This window comes from Rhinolophus hipposideros, assembly GCF_964194185.1.
Source record: "Rhinolophus hipposideros genome assembly, chromosome: 13".
Taxonomy (NCBI): Eukaryota; Metazoa; Chordata; class Mammalia; order Chiroptera; family Rhinolophidae; genus Rhinolophus; species Rhinolophus hipposideros.
In genome coordinates this window covers 7,479,725-7,506,567 of record NC_138059.1, presented here as the reverse complement: position 1 = coordinate 7,506,567, position 26,843 = coordinate 7,479,725, and the positions used below count along the sequence as shown (strand labels likewise).

At 45.4% G+C, this 26,843-nt stretch overlaps 1 protein-coding gene across 2 annotated transcripts in view; it reads right to left on the bottom strand.

Annotated features, from left to right (window-relative positions):
* ADCY8 (adenylate cyclase 8) overlaps positions 1-26,843 on the bottom strand; it is a 171,613-nt gene that overhangs the window by 111,268 nt on the left and 33,502 nt on the right. For both annotated transcript variants that reach the window (XM_081070317.1, XM_081070318.1), the window contains exon 3: positions 5,865-5,995. In XM_081070317.1, coding sequence (XP_080926443.1) covers positions 5,865-5,995 — 131 coding nt within the window. The remainder of the gene's footprint in view (positions 1-5,864; positions 5,996-26,843) is intronic.

The following is a 26,843-nucleotide window of genomic DNA, read 5'->3' as shown; positions in this document are numbered from 1 at the left end:
AGGCAAGTAGAGTTAGGCACCTTTCAAAAATAATGGGTTAATAGGTAGCAAAGCTGGGAGACCTCAGGCAGAATAGTTACCTAAAACTCTCATATTTACTAAGGATTTTAGTGAGGTGAGGTCTTATTCTACCCTGTTTCCCCGAAAATAAGACCTAGCCGGACAATCAGCTCTAATGTGTCTTTTGGAGCAAAAATTAATATAAGACCCAGTATTATATTATATTGTATTGTATTGTATTGTATTGTATTGTATTATATTATATTATATTAATTAAAGACCCGGTCTTATAGTAAAATAAGACTTGGTCTTATATTAATTTTTGCTCCAAAAGACACATTAGAGCTGATTGTCCGGCTAAGTCTTATTTTCAGGGAAACATGGTATGTGTATGGTTTGGGATAAGGGAAGAGGAAAGTAAGGGAAGGGGCCGTCCTTGAAAGCCTTCTGTCGTGTGGGGTGTCGGTGGGGCTGCCTGCGGGGTCTCTGCTCCCGCTCCCCACATAAGAATGCAGGACATGGTGAGGCCAAAAAGGAACACCCACGGAGCCATAGGTAGGGAAGTCATACCACTATGGTCTCACTGGAGGCTGGGTTTACACGACGTGTGACCAACTCTCCTCGACTCTCCTTACTCTCCTTCAGTCTCCTCCTTCACTCTCCTCGGCTCCCCTCCGTAGCCGCGGCAGTTATATCAGTGACCAATGGCTTAATGGCTACAGCTGATGGCCAACCAGCCACAGCTGACGGCCATCCACTATTCGAGCCAGCACCTCTCCACATGAGGCCGAGAGCCTGGAAACTGCTTTCTGGGGCTCTGTCCCCACACCTTCTAAAAGCAAGTCACCAGAGAGCACTGTCTTTGTTAATCCATCCAGTTACCCAGTGGGAAGACAACGGTCATACAAGTTTCACAGGTGCACTGTGACCTAATATCATCAAATTTCTTGTGGTCTTCTGGAAACATCATGCTTTATGAATCTGTATCTGTACAATGTACCTGCACCCTGGCACAGCTATCTTGTTGCCTCCTGTTAAAATCCTACTTGTCCTTCAAGTCCCCGTCATATGTTAAGACTCTACTATTAGGGGGACGTCCCTGGGCTCAGCCAGTTGCCCCTGGAATAGCCTCCTGCCCAGCCCACACTCCCCCCATCATGGCACGTACTGCTCAAAGCACAGTCATATGAGACTCTGTGTGAGCCACCTGCTCACTAGAGAACAGGAAGCAAGTCACCTCTGTATGCCAACTGCCCAGCTAGCTCACAGTGAACCTAGTAACACGTTTCCTGAGTGGAGTCGACAGAAATCTTCAGAATTAAGTCCTTCTTTAGAGTGTGGTCCTGGCCACCACTGGCACCTCCCAGAAGTTGGTTAGAAAGGCAGGCTCTCAGACCCCAACCCAGGCTCACTGGATCAGAATCTAACTTAACAAGAGCCCCGGGTGACTCCTGTGACATTCCAGATGGAGAAGTTCTGGTTTTAGCCATAGTTATGCAATAAGAGTTTGTTGACTAGAAGACCAGAAGCCGAAAGCAGGGTCCTGGTTCTCACTCCCTTGCTCCTTCTGCCTCCTTCTAGACTCAAGGTTGGGTCTTGTGATTCCAGATATAAACCTGTAATCTTCCAAGATAGTCACTTTGGAATATATTCATCTTGGAATGTATTGAAGAGGTCATATTAATTTCTGACTCTAATTTGGTTATATAAGTTGTTTATTTGGCTAAAAATAAGTGATATTACCTAACAGTCATTCTGCAAATAGAGTCCTCAAGGAGGCTTTAGCAGAACTCACTAGAATTATTAGGAACGTGGGCTCCGTGTAGACTCTTTTCCCTGTGTGTTCTTGGGAAAGTTATTTAACCTCTATGAGCTTCCATTTTCTTGATAATAAAGCAAAGATCATTACAGCCACTCTGCAGGGTTACTGGAAGAAGATAACTGCTAAGTCACGTCATGGTGCTCAGTAAGTAGAGGGCCCATAACCCCTTGTGGAAAGCTTTGCCTATCAGAAAGTGTTGAATAGATTACCATGCAAACAGGCCTCAGAGGTCAGATTCTCTAGGCTCAGTCCATTGCATTTTGCTTACACATGAAGCTCCAGTCTGCGAGTGAATGTGGTGAATGCAGACATTAGTAGGGCTGGCTGGACAAAAACAGCCAGCCGAAAGCAGGTAGACTGAGTAATGCCTGCAAGTGTGCGAATTCACATGGCACATGTTGGGGCAAGAGGAAAGAGGGAAGGGAGCTCTGGTGGAGAAGCTAACTGTTCACCAAATCCATGGCGCCCTGTCACTAGCAAAGGCCATCCAGGCTGGGACTGCGTGCCCCTCTTGTATCTATGTGGGGCCACGTGATCAGGTCTCATTGATGGAATCAGAGCAGAAGTGGTTCACGTCATTTCTGGGCCACGGTGGTAAAGAAGAGGGTGGGGCTTTCCTACCTTTTTCCCTCCAAGAGCTGAATGCCAAGAATTTTGAGGCCCAGGGGACAGTACAGCCACGAAATGCAGGGCCCTTTGTCCCTGAGTTCCCCACTGACCAGGAATATTAGCAGTAAACAGGTGTGTAAATGGAGCCTTTTGAGTTGAAGTCATTGAAATGGGGAGGTTCTTTGTTACAGTAGACTGCAAGGCCCTAACTTATACAAGAAGTGTCTCAAGTAGATAGGGGAAATAGGAAAGAGAATTAGGCAGATGGGACTGGAAAGTGAAAAGACGTCCAGTAAAAAGCTGAGTGGCCAGAGATCTGGTCAAGTCTCAGATGTATATGGCAGAAATCAACTTGAGCCCAAATGTTTTGAGCATTTCAAACAGCTCGGGTTTTTGGATTAGGAAACTGAAACCCAGACAGATGAAAAGATGGAGCTGACATCTCGCAGGGGCCATGGCTTATGCAAAGTGCTCTGGGATGAGAACCCTGATCTGCCGACTCCCCGTCCACTGGGCACCCTAATGTCCCTAAGTGTGGCGTCTCCCATACACTCTACACGGACAGGAGGCAATGAACTGTAGGACGTATCATTAAGAGTTAGACATTTATAGCAGACTGGTTTTCAGGAAAGGTCACAAAACAACACCACAACTGAAAAGCAACAGAGAAGACAGAATGAAGCAGGTGGGTTTCCCTGAAGAATGACAAGATTGGAAATGATTTCAGAAAATGCCCCTGCTCCACTGTGGGTGTGCTCTGGGGGCTGGGGAAGGGGGCGGAGCTGCCGGTCTGGCTTTGTTCTCAGATACTTGCCAAGGATCCTCCCCCTGTGGATTTTTCATCTCTGGTCTTATTTTAGCACCCAGCAGCCTTGCAGTGGGCTGGAGAGGCCCCCTGCCCCTGGTTGAGTTCATCTTCCCAATACCAATGGGAGCTGCCTCTGGGAATAGCTGGGGAGAGGCCCAGCGTGGCAGTGGGTGTCTCTAGATTCCTTCCCCACTGGAAACGGTTCCTTTGCTCGGAGCTGAGGCCGCTGAGCAATGAAGGGCAGCAGACTCAACTATAATTCAGTGAGCTGTGAACTTCTGCAAAAAGAGTCTCAGAGCATCAGAACTCAGTTCAATGGTTTAAAATACACGGGTGGGGTGCGGGGTAGGGATGGGGGTAGAAGTAAGTAGTTGTTCTGAACTAAGGGAAGCACTGGAAGTTGATTAGTACAGAAAGCAAGCCAAACATGTTGTTTCTTGAACTTAAGGGTCCCAAGTACGTCGGTGTGGGTATGCGAGTTTGTGTATTTTTCTCCATTTTTTTCTTAATTAAGGGTAGTTTTCTTCCCCCCACCTCTTTCTTCATGGTGACAGGCACTTTCGTAATGTCATTTATATATCACAGTTCTGCCTTCACTTACGCTGATCGCTCTGCCCAGTAGTCCTTTATTTGTCTTTTTCACGTGGCTGACTCAATTTCGAGTAAGGCAAATGAGACTCACCTCTTCTAGGAAGGTTTCTCTATCCACTTCTCACTGCACCCATCCATGTCTTCCTCTTTTTATGAACTCTTTGCACCCTTAGCTTACTTTCATAATAGAACCACACACTGTATGATAATTACTGCCTGGAACCTGTTGTTCTAGAATTGGTATCGATGAGTTCCTGTTATCTATGGGACCAATTGTGAGATCTGGAGATCATCTTTTACTGGGGTTGTGGTCTGACAAGGGGCTCTCTACAAATTCAGGCATCTAAACCCGTGTAGCTCAACTCTTGGACGAGACTCAGAGAAGACCTATCCTGACTCGTCTGCAAAAGGACTGTGTTAGAATCACGCTCGCTGCTGGACTTGCTTCCAGTGAGTGTCCGTGCCTGCCAGGAGTGGAAAAGCCAGAGATGCTGGTAGATGGGGAAAGCTGTCCTTCCCTCCTCTCTTAAAGTGGAGGAGAAGGGCACAAGAAGGTCCATGGACCTTTTCAGACCTATTCAATGTACAGACTCTCCCCTACATCTGGGAAATTTCCCCGCTATGATATTTGGTGAGACGTTGGCCACATCTGCCCCAGGGTTAAGTTGAGAGGCAGGGAAGCAGAGAGTGGGGGCAGGGAGAGGCAGGCACATCCATATCCTGGGGGCTGCGGGAGGAACTGCAGAGGTGGCAGCTATGTCGGGGACAGCAGGGTCAGGGCCGGCAGCACAAGCAATGGATTCTTCAGGAGCAGTGGAAGCACGGTCCTCATTGGTCTAGTGCTCTGCTGTGATTCTGGTTACACTTCTGGCTTCTGGCTTCATTCGGCCCGTTCCCTAAGCCTTCCTCTCCGCCCTTCCCTAATTGCTGTGTGAGCCACCATGCAGTCTCTCAGTGCATTTCTTTTAAATCAGGCAGGGTTAGATTCCTTTATGCTTGCCACTAGGAAACAACCTCGAGTATACCTAATGCCCTACTATGTGCTTACCCATCTTATGCTTTATAGGTCACTTACGGTAAGGTGGCTACTAAAATGCCCATTTAACAGAGAAAGATCCTGAGATTCAGGCCTGTATGTTTCCCACGGTCACACACAAGGAAAAGGTAGAAGTGGGATTCTAAAGCCAGTCTGCCTCACTAAGGAAACCACCCTGATTTTCAGTATACACCATATTGTCTAATGCAGTGCTGGGCACAGAGAGAGCCCTGATGGATGGATGGATGGAAGCGTAGGTGAATGGATGGATGGGTGGGGGGAGAGATGGGGAGATGGATGGATGAATGGATGGACGGGCAGGTGAGTGGATAGAAGGGTGAATGGGTGGATGAATAAATAGATGGAGGATGGGTGGATGGATGGGTGGATGGATGAGTGAATGGATAAACAGATGGATGGGTGGATGGATGGATGGGTAGATGGATGGATGAATGGATGGTCAGGTAAATGGGTGGGTGGATAGAAAGGTGAATGGGTAGATGAATGAATAGATGGCTGGCTGGGTGGGTGGGTGGGTAGATGGATGGATAAATGGATGGTTGGCCAAAAATATGTTTGCATACTTTTAAAAGAAGCTATAATCCTTTTTTGCATTGTTTTAAAGATACTTATGAGGAATACAAGGAGGAGACCTACGAGATCATCCCTGAGGCCTCCAGATCCCATTCTGGGATTCTCTTTCCAGCCATCGTGTAAAAGGCGTGTGACTTTCCCACTCAAAATGTAAAGGCTGGCAAGTCTACTGCAAGGGAGCTAAGCAGTAAGTCAGCCAGCGACTATCACTGCATCCCTCTGACACTCCTCTCCGCCTCACTTTGGAAATTTAGAAGCCTCTGAAGAATAATCACTAACGAAGTAACCAACCAAATGAAGAAAGGGGCTGATGTTTGGGAGACAGAAGTCGTGGCAGTGAGAGGTGAGCAGCCAGGCATGCGCACAGCACACGGGCACGCGGGGCGGGGGGGTCTGTTTCCCACCTGACGTTCTCATAGCGATGGATGTAGATCCGGTGGAATTGGTGCTGCAGGTGCTCGTCTTCCACATTTGTCATGTCATTGATCATTTCCAGGACGACAAAGCGGGGGAGCACGGACAGCACGAGCCGCTCCTGGAACACAGCACGAAGAGGGACAGGCTTAGCCTGACACTGACTCAAAGACGGGTGGGTGGGCAGTGGCGAAGCCATGGGGCTCTTCCCTAAATTCCTTGAGGAACGGCTACTTTCATCCCATTCTACGAACATGACAGATACCTACTGTCTCCTTGTCATTTTCCACGCACTGTGCCGGCTGTGGGGTGTATAGTGGTGGACCAAATGGAGATGGGGGACCTCATTCTGGAGCTCATATTGTCATAGGGGAGATGAACGTTAAATATACATACGGACAAAATGTGATAAGTGCCATGCAAAAGCAGGTTATATAATCAGAGAGTATAATGGTTGACATGATTCAAATCAGGGCTTAGGAATAACCTTTCTGAGAATGGATATTTAAACGGATACATGAAAATTTGGAATGAGCCAGCCCAGTGTTGTGCAAGGAGAGGAAAGCTCCAGGAAAAGGAAACAGCAAGTGCAAATGCCCTGAGGCAAAGAAAAAAGAGCCCTGGTGTGGCTGGAGGGTGGTGCTACACGGTGTGGTGACAAGCAATGAGGCTGGAGGTGGAGATGGATGTTATAGGCCTATGGAAGATGTTAGCATTTAATTCCAACTACACTTGGAAGCCACTACGTAGTACTAAGCAGAGGCGTGACATAAACTGCTCTACATTTTAAAAGACCGTCCTGGCTGTGGTTTGGAGACTGAATTGTGGGGTGGGGGCCAAGGGTAGAGGCAGAGAGATCATTTGGGGAGGCCCCTGCAGTGGTCCAGGTACGAGGTGACATGGGACAAGATGTACAGGATTGGGGACCAACTGAGATGGAGGAGAGAAAGAGGGCACAGCCACGGTGATGGCTAGGTTTTGAGTTCGGTTGATGAAGAGAATGCGCTATGTTTATTGAAACAGGGAATATGTGAAAGAAACTGGGTTTAGGAGGCGCTGCCTCCTTATCAAGGGGAGAGGAAATGAGACACAACAGTCTGAAAGTAGGGACCTAACACTCAATGAGTCAGTATTTTTCCCTTGTGATCAGCACAGCAGATCAAAAAACAAAACAACTGGTCAACTAGCAACATGAACTAAATCCTAGGAAGATGGCACGTTATAGAACCTGGGCAAACATCTGGATCCTTTGCTGTATAATTCACTCTAGAGTGGAACTGAGTTTAAGACAAGTGCATTCTGATCACCATAGTTTCTCATATCTTCCTCATTGTTTATGGAACTTAAGCATTGTGACCACGCATTCTTTCATTCCTTCCTCGCAAACCCCAGAAAACAAGCAGGCACAAATAAGGACCTTCGTTCAACGGACAGACTGAGGCTAGGAGAAATGAAATGACTTGCATGACTCGAGCAGTTACCAAGCGGCAGTACCAGAATGCAATTCTTTACCATGTTATTCCTTGACAGGATTCTTGGTGAGATGGGAAAAGCCCTGGGTTTTGAGTCTGGCGGGAGTTTGGGTCCTGCCTCTGTCATTTAACAGTAAGGTAGCATTAGGTGAGCTACGCCATCCCTGTGCTGTATGTCCCTAATCTGACCAATAGCAATGACACCATCTACTTCACAGGGCTGCTGTGAGAATTCAATGAAATAAAATATGTCACGGCCTGGTGTTAAGCTCCTTCCTTCTCTCTGCTCCCTTTAACCCTGCTCTCATGCAAAGCACTTTGTTAATGAAGTGCTCACGCGTGTCAGATGATGAGGCTTTTCCCTCTCTTGAAAGCTGTCTCATTGTGGGACTGATAGGCACGCTTCTTGCAAATGCCCTGCCATCATGTTCCTTTCATGTTCATTACCTCTATCTGTCTATTTTCCAGGTACTTGAGGACCTGTTCACGCAGTCACTGCCGAGTGGGAATAAAATTTTAATAGCAAAATTCTCCAGCACCGAGGCTTGCCAGGCCTCAGCCAGTCCTGCTACTGGCAACTGCCCCAGTTCCTCCCTTTGTAAAACATTTTTCTGCCAGACACAGGGCATTTGCCTGGAGTCTGCTCATAAAAGCCTATTTGCAACACTTTTGTTTCCCTCCGATTTGTTGACTCCTTGAGAAACATCATTCAAGTCCCCTGAAAACACAATCTGAAAGAAAATGGGAAAGTTTGCCCCATAATACATTGCCCTGCTCCCGCTGAGGCACAATAAATGCCTTTTCAGCTTTGGAGATCAGAGGTAGAAGACGCTCTCCTAGAGCCCCACTGTGGTCCAGGGTGGCCCCTGTGCTCTTTTTCTGCACATCTTTTCTCCCTGGGTTTTTTCCATTTGCATGAAAAGGGGCCCCCGGGTGGATTCAAAATGAATCAGTGGCTCCTGTCTGGATTTTCCTCTCATCTCATAACATGCTCTATTCATGTCATCAAAATAGTTTCACAAGCATCAATTGCTACAGTACACCCTGAGGGGAAGAAAAGGTGAAAGCACCGAGGGATTCAGGATCTTTATTTTATGCAACTAGTTATAGAAGGGGAAGAGAAAGGGAACAGGGCAGCCCCCTGATGCCGGCAGCATGTCTGGGTTTATGCAAAGCAGGGCTTCTTAGTGGCTTCAGGAAGAACTCGCTCCTCTCAAGCTCTTGCCAACCGAGTGGGTTCTGATGAATCCCTCTCAGCAGTGAAGGTCCGGGGACAGCCGAGAGATTTAGTCTGGGGTTAGCTGACTGTTATGACCACTCACTATGTAGCCGCCGTGTGCTTTGTATGTAGTTATCTAATCAAAACCTCTCATTAATCGTAGGATGTGGTAAATTACTATTTCCACCCCATTTGACGTACGAGGAGACCGAGATTCAAAGAGCATAGGTGAAATCAGGCAGCCCAAGTCATGCACTTGGTAAGTGCAAGGTGGAGACTCAGGCCATGTTCGTTTTTCCTCTGGAACTTGGATCATAGCTCATCCATTTTTTCATTTTTTTGCCCATCAAGGAGTAGGTGCTATGTGACAGGGGCAGGGCTGGGCATGGAGAGTCATCAGGAAACAAAAACCGACATGGTACTTGCCTTTGTAGAGCTAATGTTCTAGAGATAATACGTGGACCGGGGTGCAGATTAGGGGCCCTGGGGGCTGCCTTCGCTGGATGGTCAGTGAAGGACTCCTCAAGGTGACTGTCGGGCTGGGACCTGAATGGCAGAGGAAGCAGTCCTGTGGAAAGCTAGGGAAACATGCTTCAGGCACGAGGGAAGAGCGAGGACTATGGTCCATTGTCTCTCATTAAATTCATTCATTCATTCATTCATTCATTCATTCATTTGACAGGTTTTTACTGAGATTCTCCTATGGGAAAGTATATTAGATGCTATAAATACAGGGATGATATGGTCTTGGATTTCACAAGGGGGGCTTAAGGGCTCAGTCTCAGAGATGACAGGCCTAGGAAGCGATAGTCATGGTATCAGAGAGGTCCAGTGAAGGTGGTTAGCAGGAGCTTGACAAGCACTATGACAGTAAGGCAGGAACAAGCCCTCACTAGAAATGGGGGCAGGAGACCCAGTGATTTAGGGCAGTCTGCTCTATTAGCAGGTGAGGTCCGGGAGCCTTGCGAGAGCTGGCAAGAGAAAGGAGGAGAAGCTTCTACACAGATTATCATTAAGACTCAGAGCAAGATGGAGATCAAGAGGTCAAAACTTGGATCTGTAGAGATAAAACGAGGGGTACTTAGTTTCAGAACAAGGCATGTGCTCATGGGGAATACATGGGCTCCCCACCCTAGTGTTCTAAACCACGCAGTTATTCACATGAGTCATGTATTCCTTTGATCGTACTGGACCTGTGCCTGGGCTGCCTTCTCGACCTGGTCTGGTGAAGTGACACCACCTCCGTGAAGCCTTCCCCTAAATGCTGTGTAGATTTGCCTCCTTCCGTCCAGATTGGAACCTGCACCAACCCCTGAGCCAGCACCTGTATACTTTAGAGCCCTAGAAGCTCTCCTGGCTGACCTGCACTTAAGCGACTCTGGATTACCTGATGCTGGACCCACTTTTTTCAGTCCCTCCGTCACAGACATCAGCTGAGCAGGCCACTGTAGGGCTGAAAGTCCCCAGCTGGTGGAGAGCTGCCTAAATATCCACAGCTTCTATTCCATCTGCAGCCCCTTGCTGACCAGGAGTCACTGAGCTTGTTCCAAACATAATTATGTCAATTTTATCTGCTAGTACACTCACTCGATTTAATGAGACAGTAAATATATAGGAATGAGAGATTCTGTTTGTATGAAAATAGAATGGAATGCTTTGGAAAGACTTGGTAAAACTGAATAACTAAAGCATTGCTACCAAATTAGGCGTGGGCAAGACAGCTGTAAAAATTTGTGAGAACAATAGTTAAAATCCAGAAGTCACTGTGATAATTTTGCAAGTACTTTTAAATTCTTACTCCATTTTAAGGAACTAGAAGTCTTGGTGGATGCACTATTAACTATGGTCTCTGTAAGAAACAATAGATCTATGCTAAAAAACAAAACAAAACAAGTTTGGGCCTCAGTTTAAAAGACCAGATAACGAATGACTACTTTATGGTTAAGTTACAAATAAAGTATGTAAGTATAATTTTTATAATTCTCCGTTTTAACCAACTTTTCCAGTTAATTGCACAATCACCATCCTGACTGCCTTAGCCAAAGGGATTTTACAATTCTTATTTGGGTGTCTGTCACCCTCCCTAGACTGTGACATATTTGAGAACCAAGATAATGTTTCCTCCACCTCCAAAACCCAACATGGCCTTAGTAAGGAAGGGGTAGCCATATTGTGCAGATTCCTTAGGTGACAAAGAGCTAGGTACCCAACTCAGCACAGCTGAAGAAAACGCAGGCTTTATCGTAAGTACCTTGGGGTGTCTCATAGAACCTAAGGGTAAAACAGAGGCTGGACCTTGGGAACAAAAGGTCCCAGTGACCCAACTTGGGTATCTGCTTCTCCCATAGCTTACTTCCATCCTTCCGTCTCACTCCCCAGCCACGGAGAGCTCTCAGTCTTTCCACCTTGTATCTTTGACCATTTTGAGAAGATTCTTGCTCAGATCGACATGTCTGCGTAAAAACTCTGCTTGGGTCAAACATCCAGTCCTGCCTAAGGCTCATGGTGAGAGGTGCCGCATCACAATAAAAAGCATGGTCATTACTGGGGTGACCATGAAGAGGAAGGTGGGTTGGGTACAGAGAAAAGGAAGGCAGTTCCAGAAGGGGGGTGGGGACTTGGCAGGAAATGAAGGTAGACAACGCAGTACCTAATGCACATGTGTGGAAGAAACAGATGCATGAAAGGTAAACACTAGCTCTGACAGGAGGGAAGCAATGCAGAGCAGGGAACCCGAAGTGAAGGGGAGAGAGGAACAGGGCAGTGCAGTATGGCGGTCGGGTGCATGGCCCTGGAGTCGGGCTCTGGCTTTGAACCCTAACTTTGCCCCTCCTGACTCTGACTGAACCTCTCTGTGCCACAATTTCCCCATCTGAGACTGGAGATGATAAGAATAGCATCTACTTCATGCTATTGAATGAGTTCATGTTTGTAAAAGAATTAGTGTCTAGCACACTGCAGCCACAGCCCAAATGTTTGCGAAACTCACTGGCAAGCATGCTCTATTTTAAGCATTGTTTTAGAACTCTAATTGTATATTAGCGCTAAAGCTTAAAGCTTTGAAATTGAGGATATTACACAGGAAATATGGGAAAAATGAATTGAATATGTGAAAAGGCAACTGGGCTACAGTGAAAAAACGCCAGTCACACTCCTAATAATTAAAACGTTTTCAAACATTTGTCATCAAAATCTTGACTCTGGCATTTGAGTGTGTAAAGCCTGGATTAACACCCCTGTCTACTAGAAGGTGGTCTAAGACCCAGGAACATTGGTTCTGCTCATAAATGCCAAGACTAAAGGGTTTGGGAGTCAAGCTCAAGGTGAATCCTGGCTGAGATCAACAGCTGACTCATTCTGTGACTGTGATAACTTATATGCCTCCTTTGAGCCTCAGTTTCCTCATCAACAAAATGGGAATAACAACAGCTGCCTCCCAGGACTGTGGCCCACACTGAATGACAAAGTCCCTTTTACAGATCCTGGTACACAGTAGGTGCTTATGAAAAAGCAGTGGTCATCAGATAGGCTTTAATTCATCTTAGTGGCTACCTCATAGGCCGTGGCCGTGGCCAGCATGATGCTGCGGTCCATAATCCATGACGTGGAGCGTAATTTAAAGGATGAGGCACAAAATTCAGGTTTCAGGGACTTCTTTCATCTTGTTTGTCTTTTCGAGGAGTTAAGATTTTCTCAGGTTTCTTCATTTAGTTAGCTCCTAGATATATCCAATTGGAAACCTGGAGACAAAGCTTTTTCCTCCTTCTTTCATTTGCTAATCATTGCTGAAGGCCTACTGTGTGCCGGGAGACCCCAGTGCACAAGGCCAGCCAAGGTCACACAACTACTTCACAGATCACAGCGGTCTGTAACTCAGCTGCGAGCTCAGGAGACGTAGCCTCTCCAAGCCTCATTTTACAGATGACGGCATCTGTAAAATGGTAACAACAGCTCTCTACTGGGATGATCACCAGGACCCAGTGAGATAGGTCTTTTTCCATCTTGCTAAGCAGCAGTGGCCTACCATGGGTGTGCGGAGAAGAAGTGGGGAGTGGTCTGTACAAGGTGATGGCAATAAGGGGATTCCTTGTCTGTAGGGAATTTAAAATAATAAAGGAACGGAAAAGACTAAAAAAAGACTAAAAATTGTTCTGCCTTTTATTATCACCATTCACTGGCCGTTTTAAACAGTATCAGTGAAAAAACATTTCTCTCCACTCCCTAAGAGATGGCTCAGTAAAGAACCTGCATAATGTACATCTGCTTCCACAGTACTAGCTCCTGGAATATAGAAGGATACAGGACAATGGCAATGCCAGCCTTTGCCGTAAGTCTGAGCCTAACCGAGGCTCAGCATACCCATGGTACCTTTAGTTGAGGGTCTAGTCTGATATCTAGACAGCTCCGGCATCAAGAAATAAAAGGAAGGCCCTTTGCTTCCCTTCAGTAATAAAATGATAAACGACACGCAATACGACACTCGGGTGAGATGCTAAGCTCTCCCAAAAGGAATTTAGTCAAATGCGAGAAATAAAGAACACTTGTGCTGAGCCCAGAAGATATTAGGCCCAGAATCTGTGGCTCAGGAGTCTCTCTCGAAAAATCTCTCTTTAAACACTTCTTATGGCTTGAGGATTTCAAAGACTTTTTAGAGAGTGCTTGAAGGTTTTTTCAGACAACTTTTCCTACTTTTCTTAGACACCAAAACACTGCTAAGCATTGTGCCATTTTCAACAAAAAGCCACTGATGGGTAGATTGGACATCACAATGGCAAGAACTCAGTTTGAGTGGTTTTTTTTTTGGCATTTGCTCACTAATTGTCTGATCCTGGGCACGGGAGGTGTGAATCTGAGTTTTCTTAGGTGTAAACGTGGCCCTTAAGCCTTGTCCTGCCTACTTCACAGAGAGGCTTCATTGAGGACGAGCTATTCCAGCTGGATATTATGGTGCCTTAAAAAATTAGGAGTGTGCCTGACAGAGTCAGGGCAGAACACTCAGGCAATGGGCAAAGGGACAGAGAGTGCAGAGCAGATGACAAGTCTGAGGATGAATTCGGGATGGTTGAAGGTTCTCTGGGAAAGGGGATGGGTCACAATTGAGACTTGACAATTCCATTGGAAATCGTTTGGCATGGCCCTTGAATGCTAATAACAAGGAATTTGACCTTTAGCCCATAGGGGACTAGGGAGCCATTTTTAAAGTCAGGGAGGGGGAGAAGGGGCGTATAAGGATTGCAAGGCTAGGGAACAGAGAAAATACATGACCAGGTGCTCTGAAGTAAGACAGGTGAGGCTTGCGTCCATTTTCTAGCTGAGTGATTTTGCTTGAGCATAATTTCTTCTCTGGAAGACGGGAACGATACAGCCTTCCGTGGTGTGGCAAATGTGTCACGTGAAAATGACAGAGTCGCGGACATACTCGTATAGTAGGGGAACAATAAATACTAATTGCTCTCTTTCTCCCCTTTGCTTCCCTACATTTCTTTCCTTCTACACATTAAACTCCTAAAATGAACCAGAAAAGAAGGTTTATATTGGATAACATAAATGTGAACAGTTAGGTATATAATATATAAAATATAATATAACGTAATATAATATAATGTAATGTAATGTAATATAATATAGTATAATATAATACAATGGCAGCCACTTTCATCATAAGCCTTTTTTCATAAGCCATAGTTGTCTACAATAATAACATCTTCCTGCTTCCTAGGAGGCATTAAGTGGGGAGAAAATGAGAGCTATGGTTTTTGTCCAGCATCTTGTAGACCTTCCAGGAAGGGAGCCATGGGCAACCCAAACTTACTCCAGGTGACAGACAGTGTGCACACATGTGCCTGATAATTCCCCCTGGCTACTGCCCTCCACACTGGTTCTCGGCTTGGTTATGTCACTTGCTTTGGCCAGGAGAACAAGAGCAAACACGGCACACGTAGAGGTGTGAAATGTGCTTGTACACTGGGGTTTTGCTTGGAACCCTGAGACCACCAGGTGAAGGTGCCTGAGCTAGCCTGTTGGAGGATGAGAGACGACGTGGTAGAGAAGTGGGCACCCTGATCTACAGTCTTCTGATCCCCAGATGTGTGAATGACGCTGTTCTAGGCCATGCAGCTGCCGTCAGTCTTACCAGCTGACTGGAGACACGTGAAAGAGCCCGGCAGAGATCAGCAGTGCTGATGAGACCAGAACCCCAGAGCCAGCCCACACGATTGTGAGCTAAATAAATGGTGGCTGTTTTAAGCCAGTACATTTTGGGTTTATTATACAGCAAAATGTAATTCATCTCCCACATGAACAGATAATGGGACGATAAGGTAGTTGATTACAATACACAACTAGGAAGGGGGACTAACATTTACTGAGCACTTTTTGTGTGTGATACTTGTCACACAGTTCATTTAATTCGATCCTCACAGCTACCCAATGGAACAAAGAAGCCCATTTTACAGCTATGAAAAATAAATCCAGAAAGACATTATAAATCATCTGAGGTCATACTACAAATGGGCCTTATTATCCTGTTTTACAGATGGCTACATTGGCTCAGAAAGGAAAACATTTGCCCAAGACACCTAACAATGTAAGTGGCAGAACCAAGACTTGCAAACTCAGTGAGCTTGGCATGAAAGCCAGTGTTCTTTTGCAAATATTTGATGACACACGCACGCCCAATACTTCCAAAGCTTCCGAACACTTCCCTCTGTCCGTAAATAAAGCTAGTGCCCTGTCCACCAAAGCACTGTTCATTTTTTTTCTTCATTGTCCTTTGCTGGGTTCTCCACTTCCCCATTCGCCTATGGCTTATAGTCAGAAGTGGTGGCTACTGTCTCAGAGGAGAAACTAATGCCCTGCCCCTGGGAGGCTTTCTCGTGGGGTCCTGCCTCCTGAAGAATCAGAATTACTCACAAGCCACAGGCTCTAGCCAGAGGAACTAGAGAGTACCGAGACCCAGCTGGAATGAGCAGATAAGGGGTACGGTGGGTCTGCTGGACCAGCATTCAACTCCATGTCTAATGCAGCATTTTAAAAACTGCATCTTGTGACACATTCATGGGCCTGAAATCAAACTCGTATGGTGGCTTATACACAGCACTGAAAACTGAAATAGATAAAAAACGGAAAAACCTCAGAATCCAGTGACAATAAAGGTCAGTGCTGTATGCTGGATATTTTCTTTACTTTACATCTATATCTTTGTATACTAACTAGAGCAGGGGTGTCCACACTGCGGCCCGCGGGCCAACTGCGGTCTGCCATCCATTGTGAATTGGCCCGCAGCAAATTCCCAAAATATATTTAGTTTACTTAAATAAACCAGGTGAGGCAATACGTACTTCACCTCGAGTGAGTGGCCCAGCTGGTTGTGTATTTTACCGCATGTGGCCCTTCGTGAAAAACGTTGAAAAAAGTTTGGACACCCCTGAACTAGGATCATCAAGTCAAATGCACCTCTTCCTGGGAATTGCGGTGGAAAAAGGTAAAACAGACAAACAAAAAGCACACGAGTATCCCTTTCTGAAACAAAGAATCTGGAGAACCGTGACTGCACTTGTCCAGACCCTACAGCTCTGCGTGTGATTTGGGTTTTGACAATCAGATGCACTCCTGCAAGATTTAGAATGTGGAGGCTAGACAGGGGCTAGTTTTCCAGCTACTTCTGCTTTTTGTTGCTGGCAATCGTGGTTATGGACTTACTGGGTTTTTAAAAACAGTAGGTTTCCAGTGTCCAGTCACCAGATTGATGGCTGTTCAGAAGGTGGCCATTGTCTCTAGTGTGCCGATGGACCTAGAAGGCGGTATAGCTCTGGAGCTAACTGCTGTGGCAGCGATGGCTCTCCTGGTCTCTCTGCCCTTCACAGGGAATGAGAAGCCGGTCCACAAGGTTGACAAAAGGGACAGCGACGTCGCCAGACAGGACGTAACCCACCTCCAAGGCCAATGGACAAGTCCTTTAGTTTCATGCTGGCAGGGGTGAGGGGAGCAGAAAGGTATTTTATAATTTCATCAATACTCAAAACTCCTTTCTAAAATTTATCAGGCCCACAGAAATTATGTGCGCCCTGGAACTCTTCTTGATCACATATTTGCAAATGTCCCACCACGCACCTCTCTGCTATTCTATTAGCCATCAAAGGAGCACACGTACTTGGTTCTATTTGACTATTCAACTCAATTTCCTTCAATAAACAGCACTCGTGCCTGCCGCGGGCCAGGCTGAGGGTGTTGCTGGTGCTGCATACAATTCCAGCACTGAAGAACACCCAGCCTGTGGGGGATGCAGACACAGGAGAACCCCAACAGCTGAGTCCCATAAGCTGTGGCACAGAAGCAAGACCCTGGCACTCTGGGGACACTAGGAGTGATAGAGAGAATGGGAGAAGTGGGGTCTGGGGGTGACTGTCCCTCCGTCACACCACAGCATTTATTTCAAATACGGGCTCACAACGATTCCACGGGGTAGGATTATTCCAATTTAACAGATAAGAAAACTGAGGCACATCAAGTTACATTTCGTGCCCAAGAACAGCACTCGTGCCTGCCGCGGGCCAGGCTGAGGGTGTTGCTGGTGCTGCATACAATTCCAGCACTGAAGAACACCCAGCCTGTGGGGGATGCAGACACAGGAGAACCCCAACAGCTGAGTCCCATAAGCTGTGGCACAGAAGCAAGACCCTGGCACTCTGGGGACACTAGGAGTGATAGAGAGAATGGGAGAAGTGGGGTCTGGGGGTGACTGTCCCTCCGTCACACCACAGCATTTATTTCAAATACGGGCTCACAACGATTCCACGGGGTAGGATTATTCCAATTTAACAGATAAGAAAACTGAGGCACATCAAGTTACATTTCGTGCCCAAGTTTACACCGCTAGTCATGTGCAAAGGTGGGATTCGAAACCAGGTCTGTCTGACTTCCCTTGCCGATGTAGCAATTTCGTCGCCTGTACACACAGTAGGGATTTTCTCAGAAATAAATTTTCCAGTGAAATTCGAACACTGGAAACAATCAGCAGGCACCAAGAGACCTGCCTTTCGACAATTCTCAAACACATTCCTGTCAATTCTGATAAAATTCTTTCCTACTATGGTACCTTCAAAATCTGTTAGAATAGCATTCTGTCATCGGTGAGGAGAGACAAGAGCAAGGTTATAAAAGCTACCAAGTATTGCTTCAATATGCTAACCAGGCACACATACTTTGGACAACTGCAAATCTTGGTGTGGGGAAGACCGTTACACTGTAAGCTTTTTCTTTTTCCCCAAGAATATTGGGACAGACATGGCAGAACACGTACATTTTCAAACTGGCAGCCATGTCTGAAAACAGGGAACCGCCTGGGTCTTCACAAGGTGACGGCTTCAGTCCCAAAGGTGTGGAGGGGGGGAGGGAAGGTTTTCTCTCTTCCCAGGGGGCGGGGACAGTGGCTGGATGCAGGTTTTGTGGTAAATAAGTTGGAGGGACCTCCTTTAACCATTGCAAATCCGAACTACAAACTCGCTAGGGCCTTGGAGTGCCCTGCAAATGCCTTGTAAGAGGCGGGTCCTGGAGTGTAAACTCTTATCAGCTTCACAGTCAGTCTGCTTCTGAGCAGGCAGATATCTTTCACGATTGTAAATGCTGGACCATGCCAACACCTTGGGGCACTACCTGACCCGTGGCTGCCTGTGGACAGAGAAAACAAATTATCACCTAGTCTAAGTGTTAATATGCAGCTGTTTCCATAGATACCTGATTAGAGCCACAGTACATGTTTCAGAATGCTACTCTGGTATCTTTTTTTTTTTTCTTCTAATAATTTACAAATGTTTTTTTACACTCATCCACTGAAATTTTAAAAACATTGAATTTATGCTTTATCTTGATATGGAACAGAGCTTTCCACCTTTCTTCAAGAACATTAGATTTTACTAGCAATTAGAGTTGGTCTGATGTGGAGGTTGAAATATTGATTAAAATGCAACCAATTCCCTCGCTTGCAGTATTACCAGGAGATTGTAAATCTTCCTCAAATACAACATTTAAACAAATAATGAAAGTAATAACTACATCTGTAGTGTGGGTCCAGTTACAAATGACCGTAATGTGTACTGGGCCATGTAATGGTCAAAAGAATCCTGGGAGGTAGGAATTAGGAAAATGATTTTACAGGTGAGGAATCTGAGAGGCGGAGAAGTCATTTGCTCCAGGCCAAATTATGTTTAATGCAGGACACCAAATCACCAAGTCATCCTGCTTCTGTTGCATTTCAAAAAACGTCTTTTTTGGCCAGCGTTCCAAATAAGAAACTGGGTCAGAGGCTGGAGGACATGGCAGAGGTGGGGTGGCTGCTGGCCCCTTTGCTGGTACACGGCCACAAACGGCCTGGAGAAATCACACAGGGCAGGTGTGGGCACGTGGGCTCCGCAACCCCCCTCCTGCCAGCCTATAAAACCAATGGCTAATGAGCTGAACCGGCACCCTTCACTCCAGTATTTAATTATGGCAGTTTTCTGCTTGTGAGAAGGACAATGATCAAACACTTCTCATTTACATTTGAAAAGCAGAAAACATCATACTCAGGAGGGCTTACCTGGAAAATACATGCAATAATCATTCATTTATTAGCTCTCCCTTTTATTATTTCAGTCGACAAACACCAATTACCTCTTATGACATAAATTAGAATTCAGTGGCCTTTGATTTCCCCATCTTTTCACACTCCCAGCTTCTCAATTTGTTTCCCCCTATGCGTATTTAAAATCCACTCGGTCTCTGGCAGTCTGAGAGTTTTGCTTTCTGTGGAATGTATTAGTTCACCATTCAAGCAAATGCCTAAGAAAGAGTAGCAATTACACTGACAAGCCCACCACCGACAACAGAGCTTACTAGGTACTTACTACGTGTCATGCTCCGCTCGTGATTCATCTCATTTCATTCTCACAACAACTCATGAGGTAGATATGTTTATTACTGATAATTCACAGATGTGGATGGACACAGAGGCACAGAGTGGTTAGGTAGTTGTCCCGAGGGCACAGAGCAATGGCAGCCCCGGGATGTGAACCCTGGCACCTGGAGCCATTAGGTGGCTTCCGTCTCTGCGCACTGGAGGCTGATTCAGGATTCAGCCTTTTCTTGGGACGGTGGATCACCTGGGGCTGACTCTCACATCATGGTCTTTCCCCTGTCTTTGTGGAATCTATCAGGGATTGTCATCCACCACCCACTCGCTAAGGAATGAGCGAGTGACAGGCGCCGTGCTCAGCGCTGGGCAGAGCAGGGCACAAGCTTCACCTCTGCCGGCACCGCACATGCCAGAGACTGAAAAGGATTGTCATGCAATATTGATGTCCTTACAACGGAAGTCATCACAGGGCACCACCTGTCTCTTGCCTGTTCCAAAGAGACACCAGGACAATAGGTGGGAAAAATGAAACGCTTGGAGCTGTGGGAGAGTCAGGAGGCGTAAAGATGAAATATTTACCTCTGGGCGATGAATATACAAAAGAGCTGTCTCCTATAGACCTAAACTGTAAACTCTTTGGACAATGGGAATGAAAAAAGAGGAGCTGACGGAGTAGAGTTCAACAAGAACACGCTCTGTGGTAAATGAAAAGCTCTGCAACACCAAGCAGGGAAGGGAAGTTACTCTCCAATATTTGTCAATAATACTCTCATATTTGGGGAAGGGGCCCTGTGGGAATGGCTCCTTAATTTATTCATTTGATACAATGTTACTGAATATCTAATACCAGGTTAGATATCACAGGCAGGGGAAGCATGAGTCCTCTTTTGATCAAGAAACTTGCAATCTAATGGAGAGATATAAGACATGCCCCATATAACTACAAAACAAGTTGGAAAGTGCCAAGCTTGCCAAAGTCCACTTTGTCACGAAAAATTCTATGTAAAAAAATCTCATCTTATTTTTATTTCTGGCCCCTACCTCAGGTCTTGGTCTACATTCCATAATGCAGTAACCTGATTGAAGAGTGATAATACATTTGTTACTATTAAAGCACCTGAAACGAATCATTAAAAAGAGCTCTGAAGTGGGCTCTGAGAAAAAGTCAGTGAATGTGGAATTTTGATTGGATTTTGATGACTTAGCTGAGTCCTAAATAATGAAGAGAAATCCAGTATACTGGATGACTCCTGGATCCAGCTGTGCCTGAAGCCTGTTAGGAATGGAACTCAGTCAGTCCAAAGCTGGTTTGGGAGGAGGACTAGACACCTTGGAAAATGATCTTCTGGAGTTGCTATGAGTTTCTGGCACTTGGTGGGCAGGTAGGCACAAAGCTGAAATCTTTATAATATTGGGAGGAGCCAGGAGAGCACAAAAACCCTTTGGGAGAAAGCAAAGGGAATTTAGTGGAAACCCACACCACCCCTGGATCGGCCCAGCTCGCCTAGCTTCTGACGGCCGCTAGAAGTCCTTGGCATTCCTTGGCTTGTAGATCTCTTCCATCTCAAGTGCAACTGGAGTTGTACATCTCTCACTTCCAACCTCTGCCTCTTTTTCACCTGGCGCTGGCCCTGTTGCCAGAGCTCCTCTTTGTCTGTGTTTCTTCTTGCCTTGATTACTCAGCCGCCTCCCCTCTGTAGGCTTGGACTGCCAATGAAGGCCATTTCAATGTTTTTAAAAGATCCACTGGGACTCTTTTGATCTTTCATAAATGATGGATAAAATGGCACGGCATCACAGTCGACCTGCACTTCACTGGTTCAATAGCTTGTCCGCCTGATGGAGAGAGACTCCGCCATGCTAAATACTCAGACTTAGGGGGTCCCTGTCCACTCCATGTCTGCTCCGCCAGTGATGGCATAACTTTACCCGGAAGCAGGACTGTTTGTTTCCAAACACGCTTATATTAGTTGTGTTTGCTATTGCTATAACGAAATTGAATTGAGTATGGGGCAAACAACAAAGTATGAGCGTGAAAAGAAAGCAAGCTTTTGTTTCTATGACAAATAAGCTACATGCTTTGTGAATAACCAAAGTGTCCTTCTAAGACGTTGCTTTCAGTTTGGGTATGGGCAAAGATTTGCAAAAGATTAGAAACAAACCAACAGAACATTCTAGGGGGGTTCTGTATTCAGATGGCTCTAAAACTATTTTTGAATTATATGTGCTCTTTTGAGGGTGGTTTAAACAAAATAGAGAATACAGAATTTCCGTCAATGGACCCGTACTCAAATCCAACTGAAATAAGCTACTTTCGGCATGAATCATTTTTTAAAATACTACATGTTTTATTTTCCCCCTGCTCTATTCTACTATCACCTTCGAAATGTGCCTTCAACTATATCCAGGCAACAGAGCATGCCTTCCTTGCAGCATTTTTGCATTGTGTTTCCAACTCCAATTTCTTTAGTCAAAATTCCCTGGACAGATGTATGAGATAAAAGGCCCCATGTTGCTCTCTGGCTGCTCCACAGTTTCTCCAGGCTGGAGCAAAGGTGTTGAGGGCAGTGATGGTGATTGATTTCTTCTATCTAAGCTGCCTCTGGAAATGCTAATCGTATGCAAATGAGCACAGGGTGATGGCCTCTCTGAATTTGTGAAATTAGTACCTCTAAGGATGCCAAATGTGAGTAAAGAACACCAATAGCAAAAAGGAAACCTGTAGTTACCAGAATCAGAATATATTCTGCTGTGAAACTCAAGCTGTGGCCCAGGTGGTTCAGAAGTTCAAGGACCAACTATGATCCCCAGCACTCATTTCCTTGGTGTCCTCTGAGAATCTTTGAGATACAAGAGATTATCATTTTGACAGATGAAAAAGCCAAAGTTCAGCAAGTATAAGTGACGCACGCAAGGTCACCCAGGTATGGAATTAACAATCAAATCCAGGTTTGTCCTTCTTTAAAGCTTTCACTCCTTCCCCCAATCCACCAAATGCAAAGAGTGTGCTGGAAGATGCAGCCAGATGGAATGCAAGAGTTGGTGGTTCACCCACGTGGGGTAAACACAATCCTTTGGGTGACGTCAGCTGCTACAGGAGGGTCGCAGGCCACACACACTGGGCCTCTGCTTCACTGCTCTAAATCTTACCCGCGATTAGAGGGAATCCTAGCACTAACCACAGTACTCGGCAGAGTGTGAAAAGCCAGCATTCACGACAAATTTCTAAGTGCCAAGGAAAACAGAGATGGCTCTGGACTGGAAACATGAGAGGAGGCTTCCTGGAGGAGGGACATCTGAGCATCAGATTGGGGCGTTGGTGAGATTTTCACAGAAATAGCCCTAACATTTGCCAAGTTCTTTACAGTTGAAATAACACTTTTTCAGGCATTATGTTATTTGTCTCTCAGAACACACCCCGGGGTTGGGGCAAGAACTATTATTTCTAATGGAGAGATGAGGAAACTCACGTGTAAAGTGGTTCAGCAACTTGCGGAGAGTCACACCAGCCAGCTGGAAATTGAAATGGGACAAGCACATAGGGCAGCAGAAATGTAATGTGCGTCACCCAGGGAGTTAAACAATTCTTAGTCCACACATTTAAAAAAGTGAAAAGAAACACTGAAATTCATGTCCATGGTACATTCTGTTTAACGACATGTACCCCAAATATTGTCATTTCGGTGACTAATCAACATGTAACCCATATGTAAAAAGGAGATATTGTACATTTCTTTTCTTTTCTTTCTTTCTTTCCTTTTTTTTTTTTTTGTACTATCTTCAAAACCTGGTGTGTGTTTCATGCTCGCAGCACATCTCAATTCAGACTAGGCATAGTTTAGGTGCTGAATACCCACATGTGCCTAGTGGTTACTGGACCAGACAGAGCTAAGATTTTTTTGAGCCCTAGTCTTCCTGCTCTGCTAAACTGCCTTACAAATGCAATGGAGAGAAATGGGAGTAGGACCTCACATGCAAATGGCACAATAAGAGTAATTCAGGGTCTTAGCAGGACACAATTGGTACCCCAAAAGGGGTAAGGAAGAGAGTTTAATGAAGAGTTACGGAACCCAACAATAGATGGTAAAGCATCCAAAAGCTAAGAAGAGTGGATCTACAAACACCCCTGGGACAGGGCAAATCCTGGAGCTGCAGGCAAGGGCTGCCTGATAGGAGCTATGGCCTTTGGTACAGAAATGCAGCCACCGCCATTTCACAGCCTGGCAGGGCAGGAGATGGGAAGATAAATGCATTGACATTTGTGTGCTCCCATTTCCTAATCTCCATCCAGTGCCTTCTTCGGCCAAACCCGACCGGAAGCTAGAGGTTAATGAGTCTTTCGATGAATCTTAGCTTCCTGGGGCCCAGAGAAAGGCAGAGAAGACTAGAGACTGGATCTGTTAGGCAAGCAGGGAACAACCAGCAAAAAAATCAAAGGCACAGAAGAGTGGGGGCATGTTTGCTGGTCTAGGTCGAGAGCTGGAGTACAAGGATGGAGGTAGCAAGTGACATGATTGAAAAGTTGGGCTGCAGCCAGGTGGTAGAAGGGCTGAAATGCCAGGTAATGAGAAATGCCAGGTTTGCGTTCTAAGGGCAACAGCCATCCATGGAAAGCTTTAGTGTGAGGTCTTATGTAACCAAAATCGGTCCCTAAGAAGATGATCCTGACAGGTGTCACACTCTGTGCTGGAGTTTTGAGACGTGAATTAATTACGTGCCTCACCTCTCAAATGAATCCATTCAAAAATAGATATGGAAGGTGTATCGGAATCAAGACCAACCACTTCACTGTTGGAAGGGGACGTGGGCTTTCTATGCCTTCTTTTATACTGGCTACAAAGAGAGAGAGCAGCTGGGCCACTGTGGGGCCACTGCAGCCATGGGCTCTCTACTGGACAAGAGGATCCACATTCTCACCCCACAAAAAGGCTGGGGCACTGAGTACGTGACACAGGAAGGATACACTCTGTAACATGGGGAGGAACAAGAATAGATGGAGAGAACACAGTGGCTCATGAGCTGTACATTTCCACGAGATCCAATGTGCTTGTAGAGTCTGCTACTTCATAAAAAAAACTGGAACAAGCAAACTATAGCTTTTTTTCTCAAGAAGAAGATAGGTTAAGTCACTGCAGGCAGCTGGACCCATGCACGATAGTTAGATACAGGTTAGCACCCGTCAGAAAGCTATTCTGTGGGAGGATTTAAACAGTATTAGGAAAGGAAAGATAAGGCAGTTAGTCCCTATATGGTGGACACAGCACCGGCAGGAATTGGCACCACACTTGATGGGGATGGGTCAGGTTCCACGATGTGTCACATGGGAGGAAAGATGTTTTAGGGGAATGAGAGGATCGTGAACAGGCTGAGCCAGTGATACCAGGGGACATAAGATTACGCTGCCTGGCGGGGTGTTGGTGATGGGCGTCTGGAGATCAGAAAAGAACAGGGTGTTAGAGTATTGACATGGGAACAATCCAGAAGCAAAGGTTGAGTCATGATAAGTCAACACAATAGAGCCAAAGATGTTATTTGATTTAATTAAAATTAAAAACCAATTCCACAGTCACGCCAACCACATTTCACGTACTGTTCAATAGTCATATATGGTCAGTGGCTTTTGGAATATTTCTACCATCACAGGGAATTCCATGGGACAGTGTGGTTGCCGACCATTACATATTGAGGGATGATTGTGATTGGAATAACATGGTACTTTTTCTCCCCCAAATACCTGAAAGAGATGAAAGCAAAACTGTGAAAAGAAATGAAATGAAGCTATGAAAGCAATGGAACCCAGAGGCTGAGAAGCTCGTAGGAGTAAGACGATTACGAAGATGCCTCCAGGTGAAATGTATTTTTAAAAATTTTGCTTAGACAGAAAGCCACCGAGGCTGAAGTCACACATAAAAAGAAAGAATAAAAAGGGAACTTGGACTGGCAGTTAAAGTTGTTAACGGTCAAGAAGAGACTGGACTCCTGGTTTTGGAGAAAAAGGACCCCAGAAATCACATCACAAGAGGAGAGTAGTTCCCAGATTTATTCCTTCACAAGTATTCTTGAGCGGAAGAATATTTGGAAGACACAATTGTAGCACTCATTACACGTTCGTTTTCTCTGCTTTTTTCCCCAGCTTGGGTTTTTCCCCTTCTGGAGTCATAGGTATTATGAAGAACACGCATGAAACATATATCTAATCTTCAAAGACTTTAGAGTGTAGAAGAAAACACAAAGCAAGAGCATAGCAAAATGCAGAGACAGGTTAATTACATAAAGTATTATACGAATAAAACACTCATGGAGGTCACAGCTGGGGGGGGCAGAGAAAGTCTTTGTAGAGGAGGTGACATTTGAGCTGAGCTTTGAAGAGCAGATAAGGTTTAGGGATGAAAGGACTATTATACCAGGTAGAGAGAAAAGCATAAGCAAAGGCATGGGTGTAATAGGTGATAAGAATGTTTAGGGAACCGAAGAATATTCCAGCATACACTAGATTTATATAAAACATATTTATAACAGATAAGGATGAACATGATGGATGGTACATGGGTGGTTTGGACGTAAGAGATAGAGAACAGCAGAAAAAATGGCTTGATGGTAGGAGGCTCAAGAGGTTTTTGGAATATAATGAGAATATCCATCGAGCTGAAACAGAAAGAAAAAAAAAAAGAATTTTCTGAGATTCTGCCACTTTCAGGTCAACTTTGATTCTTCCTTGAATAAAGGAATGAATGGATGAATGAATGAATGAATGAATGACAAGGCTCTGTCTTACGAGTGAACAGCTATCTGTAGCTTTAAAAACAATTTCCTAGATGCTACAGGGCACAATATGAATCACACCAACCAACTCAGAACTCAGTAGGAAACCCAACTTTCTCACCCAATCTATTGTCCAAACTAGTTTATACCAATATTGTCTAACAAAGATGTTAAGTTTAAACAGAACTGCTTTGACACAGCTAAAACATCTGCTGCATCTAACAATAATCTTCCTGCTGTGGCGACATATGGGCCCATCAGAAACGTTATTCCAGTGCCCCCAGAGCTTCTGAAACACTTCGAAATGCCATGATTACCATAAGTAGGTTTCAGCAATTCTCAAAGCTCAAAGAAAAACAATTAATTTATTGTAATATTTAAAATAAATATGGGGCATTTGGATCTTGGGGAGGAGAAGTGGGATTACAGAAACCACAATAATTAGAATCTAACTCCCCAAAGAGAGATGTTCTAAGATGTGGCTTCCAGATGGAAAATTCCCCAAGTAGCTTTGTGTGAGACGCGCTCAGCCTGTCCCAGTCTGTCCTGCATTGGGTAAGAGGCCCCCTCCACCAAGTGTTAAGGGGGTCACAATGGGGCCTGAGTCTCTTTACTTTTACATGGG